This window comes from Erinaceus europaeus, chromosome 1, assembly GCF_950295315.1.
Source record: "Erinaceus europaeus chromosome 1, mEriEur2.1, whole genome shotgun sequence".
Classification (NCBI taxonomy): Eukaryota; Metazoa; Chordata; class Mammalia; order Eulipotyphla; family Erinaceidae; genus Erinaceus; species Erinaceus europaeus.
Genome location: NC_080162.1, coordinates 74845244 through 74859918, shown reverse-complemented (window position 1 = coordinate 74859918; position 14675 = coordinate 74845244). Strand labels below are relative to the sequence as shown.

General features: G+C 41.0%; 1 protein-coding gene across 9 annotated transcripts in view; it reads right to left on the bottom strand.

The window, feature by feature from the left end:
* TPX2 (TPX2 microtubule nucleation factor) overlaps positions 1-14675 on the bottom strand; it is a 53934-nt gene that overhangs the window by 27683 nt on the left and 11576 nt on the right. For 4 of the 9 annotated variants that reach the window (XM_060188110.1, XM_060188104.1, XM_060188157.1 and 1 more), the window contains 4 exons: positions 14256-14291; positions 13339-13515; positions 10584-10706; positions 5485-5611 (listed from right to left, as the gene is read on the bottom strand). In XM_060188110.1, coding sequence (XP_060044093.1) covers positions 5485-5611; positions 10584-10706; positions 13339-13444 — 356 coding nt within the window. In that variant the 5' untranslated portion in view covers positions 13445-13515; positions 14256-14291. The remainder of the gene's footprint in view (positions 1-5484; positions 5612-10583; positions 10707-13338; positions 13516-14255; positions 14292-14675) is intronic. The other 5 variants (XM_060188117.1, XM_060188121.1, XM_060188140.1 and 2 more) reach the window with 3 other exon arrangements.

Here is a 14675-nt window from a genome sequence, read left to right as displayed (position 1 = left end):
AAAGAGAGAGAGAGAGAGAAAGAAAGAAAGAAAGAAAGAAAGAAAGAAAGAAAGAAAGAGAGAAAAAAGTCAAATGACTAAGTAAAAATTCATGAAATCACCACTTGTTCTAAGAAACAGAAAACTGGGGGTCGGGCAGTAGCGCAGGTGGCACAAAGTGCAAGGAACAGCTTAAGGATCCCAATTGGAGCCCCAGCTCACGTGCAAGGGAGTCGCTTCACAGTTGGTGAAGCAGATCTGCAGGTGTCTGTCTTTCTTCCCCCCTCTGTCCTCCCATCCTCTCTCTCTATTTCTCCCTGTTCTCTCCAACAAGGGTGACATCATCAACAATAACTACAACAATAAAAGGGGGGGGGCTTGCACCAATGTAAAAGACTCTGGGGTGGGTGGGGAGAATACAGAGCTGAGAAAGATGAGAGGACCTAGTGGGGGTTGTATTGTTATATGGAAAACTGGGGAATGTTATGCATGTACAAACTATTGTATTTACTGTTGAAAGTAAAACATTAATTCCCCAATAAAGACATTTAAAAAAAATTCAAATAAAATAAAATTGGTTATCTCACAAAAAAGGGGGGGGGCAACAAAAGGGAAGATAAATAATAATTAGAAAATTACATTAAAAAAAAAAATAGAGCCAGGTGGTGACACACCTAGTTGAGCATACATGTTATAAAGTGCAAGAATCTGGGTTCAATACAAGATACTGAGTATTATACAGCAAACCCTAACAAAGGGACTTTTCAGAGTTAACCCAATTACCAAATACTGTGATGATAACAATAACTATTCATTGTCTTCTTGAACCTTAAGACAGCAGGAACCTCACATTTCCACTATAGAGCCTATACTTCCCCCAGTCCTGGAACCTCAGGGTGGGGCTCACTTTCCTGCATGCTTCTCTCATTTCATATCAAATAATATTGCATCCGCCAATCCCAACCTAATCAACACAATGAGTGCCACCTCAGCATGCTTCACTTCAGACTGTGTCCAGAGACTTCAGGTGTGGAAACGACAACCCTTCAGCTTCATTACTCGGATCAGACCTTTCCTTTCATAGTATTCTCTAATTCCATTCCAGGTGGTTTACTTACAAAGTCCCAAAACCTAGATATAGACCAGGTCCCCTGAGATAGAGCATATGTTCACACTTATCCACAAATGAGGGCAAAATATATACCTTAAAGCAAAAACACACAATAGTCTGCAGTAAGTATCCCTCAACACTTCATCTGCACTATTCCAGCCTTTAGGTCCATAATTGTTCAACAATTTGTTTGGCTTTGTATGTTAACTCTCTTTTCAGCCACCAGGTTCCAGATGCCAGCATGATGCCAACCAGAATTCCCTGGACAGACAACCCCAACAATGTGTCCTGGAGCTCCGATTCCCCAGAGACCCACCCTGCTAGGGAAAGAGGCAGACTGGGAGTATGGATCGACCAGTCAACGCCCATGTTCAGCCAGGAAGCAATTACAGAAGCCAAACCTTCCACCTTCTGCAACCCACAATGACCTTGGGTACATATTCCCAGAGGGATAAAGAATGGAAAAGCTATCAGGGGAGGGGATGGGATATATAGATCGAGTGGTGGGAATTGTGTGGAGGTGTACCCCTCCTATCCTACGGTTTTGTTAATGTTTCCTTTTTTTTTTTTTAAATAAATAAATAGAATCTGGGTTTGAGCCGCTGGTCCCCACCTGTAGGGGGGAAGCTTTGTAAGTGAAGCAGTGTTACAGGTGTCTCTCTCCCTATCACTGCCTTGCCTCTTGATTTCTAGTTGTCTCTATCAATAAATAAAGATCTTTTCAAAGATAAGAAAAACTAAAAACTGACAAAAGCACTATATTGATTTTTAAAGTATTCACTACTTTTCTTTATCATACATCCCATTTATGCCACTCATAAATATATTGAGTTGTTGGAAAAGTTATGATGTGTTTTTCTTTTTTTATTTTTATTATTATCTTTGCTTATTTGTTGTATAAACAGCCAGAAATTGACAGGGAAAGGGAGACAGAGCAGGAGAGAGACTGAGAGACACCTGCAGCACTGCTTCACCAGTCATAAAGCTTTCCCCCAGAGGGTGGGGACTGGGGGCGTGACCCTGGGTCCCTGAGCATTATAACATGCATGCTCAATCAGATGCACCACCACCTGGCTCCCAATGTGTTTTTCTATACAAAAATGCATCATGACTTTTCTGAAAACCCAACAGTATATTAGTTTGGAAAGAAAACATATTCAAATTTTTTGTAATGAAGAATGGATTTGTTAAATTAAAGACAAACATATGACTATTTGGAGGAACGGGACAGTGATCAAAAGCAGCTATAAACGAGGGCTTTTTTTCTCCTTGAAAAACAGCAAGTATAAAGAATAAGAATTTTGAGTTAGTAGTGCTTTTTTTTTTGCCTGAGAGTATTTCCTACATAGGCAGTTTCACAGAGTAACAGAATTCAATGCCACTACAGAAATGGAAATTTAGAAGGAAAATCATGAAAAATAAAGTATAGGAGATGTGTCATGCAAAATCTAGATAAAAACTACACAGGGGCCAGGGGATGGCACACCTGAATAAGAGCTCACATTACAGTGCACAAAGACCTGGTCCCCACCTACAGTGGAAAAGCTTCACAAGTGGTAAAGTAGGACGACAGGTTATCTCTCTTTTTCTTTCCCTCTCTATCTCCCCACCCCCTCTCGATTTCTCTATGCAATTAATAAATTAAAAATATGTATTTTAAAAAATTAAAAATAAACTCTACATAAATTCTTTTAAAGTGATGCATACATAGAAGAGACCCAGAATTCCAAAGAAAAAGCAAGAAGATACAAGTGAGACATCCATGTTAAAAGGCAAAGCATTTTCTTCATATATGTGACCATGGTTAAAACTAGTCCCGAGGGAAGTCAGGCAGTAGTGCATCGGGTTAAGCACAAGTGGCACAAAGCGCAAGGACTGGATAAGGATCCCAGTTTGAGCCCCCAGCTCCCCACCTGCAGGGGAGTCGCTTCACAAGTGGTAAAGCAGGTCTGCAGGTGTCTATCTTTCTCTCCCCCTCTCTGCCTTCCCCTCCTCTCTCCATTTCTCTCTGTCCTATCCAACAATGACATCAATAACAACAATAATAGCTACAACAATAAAAAGGGCAATAAAAGGGAATAAATAAATATTTTTAAAAAATTTAAAAAAAAAGGGAGTCGGGCTGTAGCGCAGCGGGTTAAGCGCAGGTGGCGCAAAGCACAAGGATGGGCATAAGGATCCCGGTTCGAACCCCGGCTCCCCACCTGCAGGGGAGTCGCTTCACAGGCGGTGAAGCAGGTCTGCAGGTGTTTGTCTTTCTCTCCTCCTCTCTGTCTTCCCCTCCTCTCTCCATTTCTCTATGTCCTATCCAACAATGACGACAACAATAATAACTACAACAATAAAACAACAAGGGCAACAAAAGGGAATAAATAAAATAAATATATTTTTTTAAAAAATTTTAAAATTAAAAAAAAACAATAATAAAATAAAACTAGTCCTGGGGCTGGGGGATGGCGCACCTGGTTGAGCACACGTTATAATGCACCAGGACCCAGGTTCAAGCCCCCGGTCCCCACCTGCAGGAGGGAAAGCTTTATGAGTGGTGAAGCAGGGCTGTAGGTGTCTCTCTGTCTCACAATCTCCCCCTAACCTCTCGATTTCTGGCTGTCTCTGTCCAATCAATAAATTAAAAAAAAAAAAAAAAAAACAGGTCCCACTACAGTGGTGGAAGCTTTAGAATTAAGGTTACTTTCTATCGGTTATTTTCATCAGGAAAGTCAGCACAAGCCCTCTTGCGGGCCTTCCCAGGACCTTGCCTCACCATAAAACAGTGATGATGGGGACTGCCCCAGTCTCTGAAGAAGACTGGTCCTGAAACGAATGCAGCCTACAATGTTTGTTCCCAGCTGTGACCAGGAGCTGCGAGCACAAACCGACAGAGACTCAGAGGTTACACAGGCTCTGGTGCTAAATATATATATATGACCTGGGTTGGATGGATGGAGGTAGTTAATTTTTTTTTTAAATCCATAGAATTTTTTCAAGAGTGGGAAATATTCTTTGCCCTAATCCAACTCTCTAGCCCTTTTCTCTACTCTGATACCATTTTCTCAGACAGTATTTTTTATTCAAATTCATGTTAGCTATCAAACTCAAGCAAAAACAATCATAATCATGGGCCCCTAGAAACATGCCTAAAGTGGGCTTCCTAGCTTTCTTCCATCCTCAGATCCCTAATCTCATCTGCCCTATTCCTACTTTTTGGTTCCTGTTCATTAACCATTTTGTCTCACTTAATGTCCTGCCACCCTCCAGACACCAAGTTGCAGGTGCTATCAGGATTCCATCCTGACAACTGTGGGCAGATGACCTCACATGTATCCTGGAACCTCACCTCTCCAGAGCTCTACCCAACTAGGGAAAGACAGAAACAGGTTGGGGGTATGGAGCAGCCGATCCATACCCACGTCCAACAGAGAAGCAATTACAGAAGCTAGAACTCCAACCTTCTGCCCCCCAATAGTAATTTTGATCTATACTCCCAGTGGGAGAGAAGTGACAGGAGTAAAAGGATAAGAGGGCTTTGAACTCCAGCTCCATCAAGACCCAGAGAAAGAGGAGGAAAAGGAGAGGAACATATGGAGGTAGTAACAGGATTATGTGTGGCTTTGAGGGGAAGAGAGTGCTGGACCTGGAAGAAAAGGGGGAGGGAAGCAATTATTTCTCTTTATTTTGTTTTTTTATTATCGGATAGAGAGGAGTTGAGAGGGGAGGGGAAGATAGAGAAAGAGACAGAGAGACACTGCAGCCCTACTTCACCACTCGTGAAGCTTCCCCCCTGAAGGTAGGGACCAGGAGCTTGAATCTGTGTCTTTGTGCACTGTAATGTGTGTGTTTAACCAAGTGTGCCACCAGTATCACAATGTGATAATGCTCTGGTTTTCTCTCTCATTCTCATTTATATACATATATGACAGAGAACAGGCAAAATTATGTGTATATTAAAGTAAATGTAATTGTAATTATGGTGATGGTACTAATAGCAAGGGTTTTCAAACCAAAGCAGTGAGTTTGAATCTTGGCTTTGAAATAAACTTGCCTACTTCTAGCAATCTAGTATCTCTTCATCTGTTGTCTATAAATTAAGCGTATTGCAGCAGGGAAGACGGCTCTATGGCAGACCACAGGACTTGCACCCATTAGTCCCCAGGTTAAATCCCTGACAATGCTAATTGCTGGAATGGTACTCTGGCCTCTTTTATTCTCTATCATGAAGTAAATATCTTTGAAAAAATTAAGCATGTTGCCTTCAACTCAGAGATATTATGAAAATCAAATCAAGGTAACATAAAACATCTAGTATAGCATAGGACTTGTAATGGGTGCTCCACTCAGTAACCCACCTTTGTTTATTATTAATATCACCACCACTTCTGTCTTGAAAGTCTTACCTTTGAGGCTGGGATGGAGTACTTTTTGGTGTGGTTCCCTTGACTTTCAGGGAAGTACAAGCAGGTGATGGAATAGACTGGTTCACCAGGTTTTCTTTTTCCTCTTCTTTGTAATAAGTGTTATCAACTGCAAGAGAGCAAAAACTAGTCAGTACCCAACTTTCAAAGAAATAAGTTGGAGGGAGAGTCGGGTGGTAATGCAGTGGATTAAGCGCACATGGTGAGAAGTGCAAGGACCAGCGTAAGGATCCTGGTTCCAGCCCCCGGCTCCACACCTGCAGGGGAGTCACTTCACAGGCTTTACGTAAAGGAGGTCTGCAGGTGTCTTTCTCTCCACAGGCTTTACGTAAAGGAGGTCTACAGGTGTCTTTCTCTCCCCGTCTTCCCCTCCTCTTTCCATTTCTCTCTGTCCTATCTAACAACGATGGCATCAATAACAACAATAAAAAACAAGGGCAACAAAAGAAAAAATAAATATTAAAGATTTTTACAAAGAAATAAGTTGGAGATGGACAACAGATAATGTGTGAGTACATGTATGGATACACATAAACAAATACTATTTAAAACAGATTTCTTAGAGAAAGGCTGGGTTGTAGCACACTAGGTATAGCATATATAGATAGAATTCTAAGGCCCAGGAAAAGGCACAGAAGTTCATGACTGGAGGCCAGGCAGTAGCGTAGCTGGTTAAGTGCTCATGGTACAAAGTGCAAGGACCCGCACCTAAGAGCCTGGTTCAAGGCTCCCCCCCACCCACCTGCAGGGAAGTTGCTTCAAGAACAGTGAACCAGGTCTACAGTTGTCTATCTCTCTCCCCCTGTCTTCCCCTCCTCTTTTGATTTCTCTGTCCTATCCAACAACAATGGCAGCAATAACAATAATAACAACAACAACAACAGCAACAAAAGGGTAAAATTGGCCTCCAGGAGCAGCAGATTTGTAGTGCAGGCACCAAGCCCCAGAGATAACCCTGGAGGCAAAAAAATTTAAAAAAAAAAATCATGACTGAGGATCCAAGATACCAGGTTCAATCCCTGATACCACCATAAGCCACAGTTGATCAATACTCTCAATTTAAAATTTTATATATTCTGGCTAAGCAGCAGAACCCTTGGTGAAATCTAAAACAGAAAAATCAAGTATCCAAAAGTTAATTTGATTGAGAGGGCAGGTGATGTTATACCTTGAATAATGTACACATCACCATATACAAGAACCTGGGCGCAAGTCCCTGACCCACACCTGCATGGGGGAGTTTCACAAGTGATGCAGTGTTTCAGATGTCTCTTTCTTTTAATTGCATTAGTCACTTAATATTGTTTTACAAAATAATTAAGATAACAGGTATATTTCCTCACCATTCCCACCACCAAGAGTTCTATATCCCTTTTCCCTCCACTGGAGCCTGCAGTACACTGTTCGTTCTCCCAAGGTTGCAGATATGGGTTGACTATTATTCTTATGGCTACCTGTCTATATTTCTATATGTATCTGCCATTTTTCCCCTATGGTCCTGCTTCTCTTCCCTTCTAAGTCACACCTACACCTCATACTACTTCTAGACGTCCTTCCGTTTTTTTTCCCTTCTTCTTTCTCCAGGTCTTGATGGAGTAGGGAGTTCAGGGCCCTCTGGTCATCTTCCCCTCTCATTTTTCCCTCTATAGGGGTATGGACTAAAATTCTTTTGGGGTCGCAGAAGGTGGGAGTTCTGTCAGGTGTCTCTCTGCAATTTTTAGGAATTTCACTGAGGAAAATACCACAAATTGAAGTATAAACAAAAGAATACAAGAAAGTATGAGATCAGCAGCAAAAGCAGTAAGATATTTCCTCAAAAAGCAGTCAGTCATAACTTCCAAGAGTCTAACATGAAGCAAGCTGAAGTACTAAAAACATTTTAACAGATTAAGTCTAAATAACAGAGACTCCACTTGACCTTGATGTCAGGATCATTCATTTGTAAGTGCTCCAGGGTTGTGACAACAAAAAGAAAACCAAATTGCTAAATGACCAGGTATGAAATTTTTTACATAACCAAAATGGAAATACTGCTGATACAAACATATTATCAAGCTATTAAGAGTATAATCTGAAAAATCAATTTAAAACACTAAGTTAAAAAGTATCATTTAATATAATGGAACTAGAAATAGGAGTAAGAAAATGGTATTTGAACATAAAGGCTTCATAAAAAAAAAAAAAAAACAGCCCGGGGGCTGGGTGGTTGCACAGCAGGTTATGTGCACATGGCACAAAGCACAAGGACCTGCGGTCGGTCTAAGGTTCCTGGTTCAAGTCCCCAGTTCCCCAACTGCAGGTGGTGAAGCAGGTCTGCAGGTCTTTCTCTCCCTTTCTCTGTCTTCCCCTTGTCTCTCAATTTCTCTCTTTCCTATCCAACAACACCAGCAATAACCATAACAATGATAAACAAGGGAAACAAAAGGGAAAAAACAGCCCCCAGGAGCAGTAGATTTGTGGTGTAGGCACCAAGCTTCAGAAGTAACCCTGGAGAGGAGGAAGGAAGGAAGGAAGGAAGGAAGGAAGGAAGGTCGGAAAATTGTGAGGAGCCTTACAAACACCCTACATTTTTTGCCTCCGGGAGCCTGGAATTCCTTAAAACATTAAGCCAGCTCCCCCTGCTCCGCCCTGCATTCCTGATACTATGGCCTATCTACATAATCATTGTTTTGCCTGAAAAACCCCACCCATTCCATTCCTTTGATCTATCTTCTTTCTACCCTCAAGACCCTCCCTGCCTACAGGGTATTATTAATCCTACCAGTTAAAACCCTGGCAACAGTTGCTAAGGAAATTCCTACCTTTCCAGCACCTTCTGCCTTTCTCCGCCCCTTTCCTAGCCATTTCCATTTCAGACTTGCCACTTCTGGGTCTGCCCTTTAAAAGCCTTGGCTCTCTGATCAATAAAGAATTGCATAGGGGGTCGGGCGGTGGCGCAGTGGGTTAAGCGCATGTGGCGCAAAGCGCAGGAACCGGCGTAAGGATCCCGGTTCGAGCCCCCGGCTCCCCACCTGCAGGGGAGTCGCTTCACAGGCGGTGAAGCAGGTCTGCAGGTGTCTATCTTTCTCTCCCCTTCTCTGTCTTCCCCTCCTCTCTCCATTTCTCTCTGTCCTATCCAACAACGAATTGCGTCAACAAGGGCAATAATAATAACCACAGTGAAGCTACAAGGGCAACAAAAGGGGGAAAAAAATGGCCTCCAGGAGTGGTGGATTCATGGTGCAGGCACCGAGCCCACCAATAACCCTGGAGGAGGAAAAAAATAATAATAATAATAATTAAAAAAAAAAAAGAATTGCATCACCTTGCCACCATGAGCTTGGTTCATGAGTCATCTCCCTCGAGTTGCTGAGTCAGTAGCAGACCAGGCTGACTCTAGTCGAGTACTTCCCAACCTAGAGAGTACGTGCCCGGGAAGAGCCCCCACGCTAGCCCGGGAAAGAAAGGAAGGGAGGGAGGGAGGGAGGGAGGGACCAAGGAAGGGAGGAAGGAAGGGAGAAAGAAAGAAAAAAACAAATTGGAGTATTACACCAAAGTAAAAGACTCTGGGGTGGGTGGGTGGGGGAGAATACAGGTCCATGAAAGATGATGAATGACATAGTGGGGGTTGTATTGATAAATGGGAATCTGGGGAATGTTATGCATATACAAACTATTGTATTTACTGTTGAATGTAAAGCATTAATTCCCCAATAAAGAAATAAATTATTTAAAAAAAAAGAAGAAAGAAAAAAACAAAGAGGAAAAACAGCCCAAGATGAAAAAAAAGGAAGTTACTATGTGCAAGGACCTGAGTTTAAGCCCCTGCTCCCCACTTTCATGGGGGAGCTTCACTATACACCCTTTCTATTCAAAAAGAGCACAAATACCATCACATCAGAAAATCTTCCATACTCAATGAAATTCACTTGCAAACTAGTGTCCTAGGCCACAAGTATTCCAAGTACACCAAAAGAAACATATCACATAGGGGAGTCGGGCAGAAGCACAGCAGGTTAAGCACAGGTGGCACAAAGCACATGGATTGGCATCAGGATCCCGGTTCGAGCCCCCGGCTCCCCACCTGCAGGGGAGTCACTTCACAGGTGGTGAAGCAGGTCTGCAGGTATCTATCTTTCTCTCTCTCTCTGTCTTCCCCTCCTCTCTCCATTTCTCTCTGTCCTATCTAACAATGACAACATCAATAACAGCAATAACAACAACTACAACAATAAAACAAGGGCAACAAAAGGGAAAATAAATATTAAAAAAAAAAAAAGAAATGTCATATATTTGTACTCCCTTGTGCAAGAAAGATGGATATAAAAGTTCAGGGTCCTTTTCCAGGTCAAGTCCAACAGATATCGTCTATACTCATGAATTATTTGAGAATTGGCCTAGTATATCAGACTGTACAAACAAGTTCAGTTCACAGAAAAATACTGACATTTTCTCTGGTACGACACCTCTAGTATAGATGGTATGGCTGACCCAACTATTTACTGATAACTGATTTTTCAAATGCCTTAAATTAACTGTCAATATTAAGAAAATAATAATAATACACTTAAGTGAATTACAAATAGTTATTTCAAAATGAATAATTTTCAAGAATATGTCTTTTAATTAAATCAAATAGACTATATTCTGCAGATTTAGCAACCTCCAGTTTAGATGTCAATTCTGTTTAAAAAAAAAAAATCAGACATACTACTCAATTCTTGTAGAATGGCAAGTTGTACATTCTTTTTTCCTGATGTTTTATCACCTAGACCCAGGTTAGGCTATATTGTCTTATACAAAAAAAAATAAAATAAAATAATGCAACATCTGACAATAAAATTCTAGGTTAGCTTAATTTCTGAAAGATTAAAAAAAAAAAAAGTATAGCACATCATTAGCTTCATGTCATGAATTAGATTACTTTGACAATAAAACAAGGAATACAGCATTTATCTTCCCAAGTCTCTGTCTCCTTATGCTGGTCCTCGCGCTTTTAGCCACCTGTGTAACATGCTGCGCTACTGCCCGACTCCCTAGACTCCTAATACAAGGTTCCATCATTTGGCTAAGAAGCATTTTTCTAAAATGTTCTTTCTTACCTGATTTTAAAGGCATAACAAGACCTTGTTGAAGATTTCCATTTCTTGAAGACGTTGTGTCCTGAAAAAGCACTCCTGTCACATTCTTCCCAGGAAACTTATTCTCCAGATTGGCCTTCTCATCTGAAAAGTAAGATCATCATCTAACAATCAGCCAATATAAATCAGGGCTACGTCCTTAAAATAGAACCTAAAGCCTTATCTACTTTTAACTCATATGGCAAGTACAAATACAGCTCTAAAGATCAAAAGGAAATGAATACACATTATATACCAGAGACAGTGACGATGAAACTTATCACTAAAACACTGGCAACACTGAACAATGTATCATAGAAAAGGAGAAGTATAAACTCTGCAACATGAATAGCTCCTTATCTTTGTTTATAAGCATTTAGGACCATACAAGCATGAACTAGGCTTATCAGCCAACTAAATACACCATGTTCCTCTCAAAACACTGTAGCCACCAAGATCTGTAGGACTTACAAAGGACATCTTAACTCAGTTCTCAACTGGGGTGGTGAGAAGGGAATGAGGAGTGTAGGAGGATGAAAGCAGCTAGGTTCTCATACGGAATTTTATCTTTAAGGTTTTGTTGTGCCCAGAAGTCAGTACAAAGCAAGACTATTGACAGAAAGCTAAGGAATGCAATAAGCCCCAGCAGTAATAATCTGTATGTACATACTCTGATGGCAACTATGATTAAAAAAAAAAAATTAAAGATGCAGGTATATGACATATACGATTATATGAAAGAAAATTAGAGAGTAATATATTAGTACTAAGGTGAAGAATAACAGTATTATCCTCTCTTTCTGCCTAGGTGAGCCTCCCATCAAGATGTGAGTAGAGGAGACTCCTCTTTCTCTTGTTATAGAAGCACAATTTGTAATAGCCAAAAATGGGAAGCAACCTCAGTGTCCAACAACGGGCTAAGTTACAATGGAATACTACCCAGCTATTAAAAATTATGAATTCGGGAGTTGGGCATAGTGCAGCAGGTTAAGGGCACGTGGTGCAAAACACAAGGACCAGCGTAAGGATCCTGGTTCCAGCCCCCAGCTTCACAAGCAGTAAAGCAGGTCTGCAGGTGTCTTTCTCTCCCCCCCTGTCCTCCCCTCCTCTCTCCATTTCTCTCTGTCCTATCCAACAACAACGACAACAACAATAAAACAAAAAGTACAACAAAAGGGAATAAATATCTTTTAAAAAAATTATGAATTCTGGTAGTCGGGCAGTAGTGCAGTGGGTTAAACACTGGTGGCACAAAGCGCAAGGACTGGTGTAAAGATCCCGATTTAAGCCCCCGGCTCCACACCTGCAGGGCAGTTGCTTCACAAGCAGTGAAGTAGGTCTGCAGATGTCTATCTTTCTCTCCCGTCTTCCCTTCCTCTCTCCATTTCTCTCTGTCCTATCCAACAACAACAACAACCATAATAACTACAACAATAAAACAACAAAGGCAACAAAAAAGAATAAATAAATATTTTTAAAAAAATTATGAATTTGCTTTTTTTTTCTTTTTAAACCAGAGCACTGCTCAGCTTTGGTTTATGGTGGTGTGGGGGATTGAACCTGGGGCTTTGGTGCCTCAGGCACGAGTCTCTTTGCATAACCATTATGCTATCTATCCCAGCCAGTGATTTCACCTTCTTAACTTCATCTTGGAAAGAGCTTAAAGGAATCATGTGTAGTGAGATGAGATATGGTAGAAAGAGGAGGATGAATATGGAATGATCTCACTCATAAACAGAAGTTAAAAAAAAAAAGAACGGGCTGGGTGGTGGCACACCTTGTTAGATGTACACATTACAGTGCACAAGGATCTGGGTTCAAGCCCCTGGCCCCCATCTGCAGGGGGGAAAGCTTCACAAGTGGTGAAGCAGGGGTGCAGGTGTCTCTGTTTCTCTCCCTCCCTCCCCTCTCAATTTATCTGCTTTTATTCAATAATAAATAAATAAAATATTTTTAAAAAATAGAAAAATAAGAACAGAAGGGAAAACACAAAGCAGAACTTGGGCTTGATTTGGTGTACTGTACCAAAGTAAAGGACTCTGGGGTAGGGGGAGAAGGTGTTCAGGTCCTTGAACATGATGGCAGAAGAGGACCTAAGTGGAGTGCTGATTGTTATGTGGAAAACTGAGAAATGTTACACATGTACAAAGTACTGTATTGGGAGTCGAGCGGTAGCACAGCGGGTTAAGCGCACATGGTGCAAAGCGCAAGGACCGGTGGAAGGATCCCAGTTCGAGCCCCCAGCTCCCCACCTGTAGGGGAGTCGCTTCACAAGCAGTGAAGCAGGTCTGCAGGTGTCTATCTTTCTCTCCCCCTCTCTGTCTTCCCCTCCTCTCTCCATTTCTCTCTTTCCTATCCAACAACGATGACATCAACAACAATAATAACTACAACAACAATGAAAAACAAGGGCAACAAAAGGGAAAATAAAAAAATAATAATAAAAAGTACTGTATTTTACTGTTGACTATAAACCATTAATCCCCAATAAAGAAAAAAAGAGAGACAGAAAATTGTATTTGGGGTGGAGAGATGGCATAATGAGGTTTCATGGTCTCAGGTCCTGAACACCGCTGAAGCCAGAGCTGAGCAGTACTCTGGTAAAATAATAATAAAAAAAATGAAAAGAAAATTGTATTTTAAGGATTTTCCTGCACCTCCTTTAACCAATACTTCTGAAATGTTTTTAATATAAAACAAATCACTACTAAAGTAACCAGAGAAAACAAACACTTACCAAACCAAGAATCTATGTTTTGAGTATCTTCCTCATCATCCAAAGATGTAAAGTTGATGAAGTCCGTGGGAGCATCATAGGAATAAGAGGTTTTAACTTGTGACATTGCACTCAACCTTGGCACAGAAGGACAGGTATTTTCCAGTATTTGTGTCACTTTTCTCAGCAGGCCACCTTCTAAAGAAAGAAATGACTCAGAAACTTGGTTGCATAATAATGTAAGATACTGATTCCCTGCAATGTACTTTGCTTTTACTACCACATTTACAATTCTGAAAATTACCATTCTTAGAGTAATATTCCATTCTTTTCAAATCAAACTGAAATTGGCTAAATTTCCCCCCTTTTTAGTAACCTAACAATACTCAAGATTAGAATAAGGCAAATTTGAATGAGCACCTACAATGTCGTGCAATGTGCTAGCTTCAGTGCAGTAGAAGTGTCTTCTTCTCTTATATATATTTAACTTTAATTTAATATACGACAAAGAGAAACTGAGAGGAAGGGAGACAGAGAAGGAAAGAGAGGCATGTGCAGCACTGCTCACAGCTTTTCCCCTGCAGGTGGGGACTAGGAGCTTGAACCTGTGTCCTTAAGCATGGCAACATGTGCACTTAACCAGGTACACTACTATCCAGTCCCATAGTGTCTTTTTTTTTCCCCCTCTAGGATTATCACTGGGGCTTGGTGCCCTAGCACTAGGAATCCACTGCTCCTAGAGGCATTTCCCCCCCTTTTTTAATTGGATAGGACAGAGAGCTATTGAAAGAGGAGAAGACAGAGAGGGAGAGAGAAAGACACCTGTAGACCTGCTTCATCACTTGTGAAGCAACCCCTCTGCAGCTGCAAGGAGAGCCGGGGGCTTGACCCTATAGTGTCTTTTTTTCTCTTCTTCCCTTATTTCCCTCTAACCATACTTCTATCTGGAAAAGTTGGTCTGGAGCAGTGAATTCCTGGAGAGGATCAAAAAAGAAGAAGAAAAAATTCTATGATGTCAATATTCCAGAGTTTTTCTTTGGTACTTTTAATCTACTTCATGTACTTTAAGCACTTCCCATGTCAATAAATATAGGTATACCATCAAATGATAGCTGTACCATAATTTCCTGATTTCCTATTTTTAGGATTTTCCCCAATATTTTCACTATGCAGATACTACTAGAATATCCTTATATATTTCTTTGCATTTCTATAATTCTTCCCTAAGGACAAATTCTTTAAGATGATATTCTTGAGGCAGAGGGTAGATAGCATAATGGTTATGCAAAGGACTCTCATGCCTGAAGCTCCAGAAGTCCCAGGTTCAAGCCCCCACACCACAACCACAGCTGATTAGA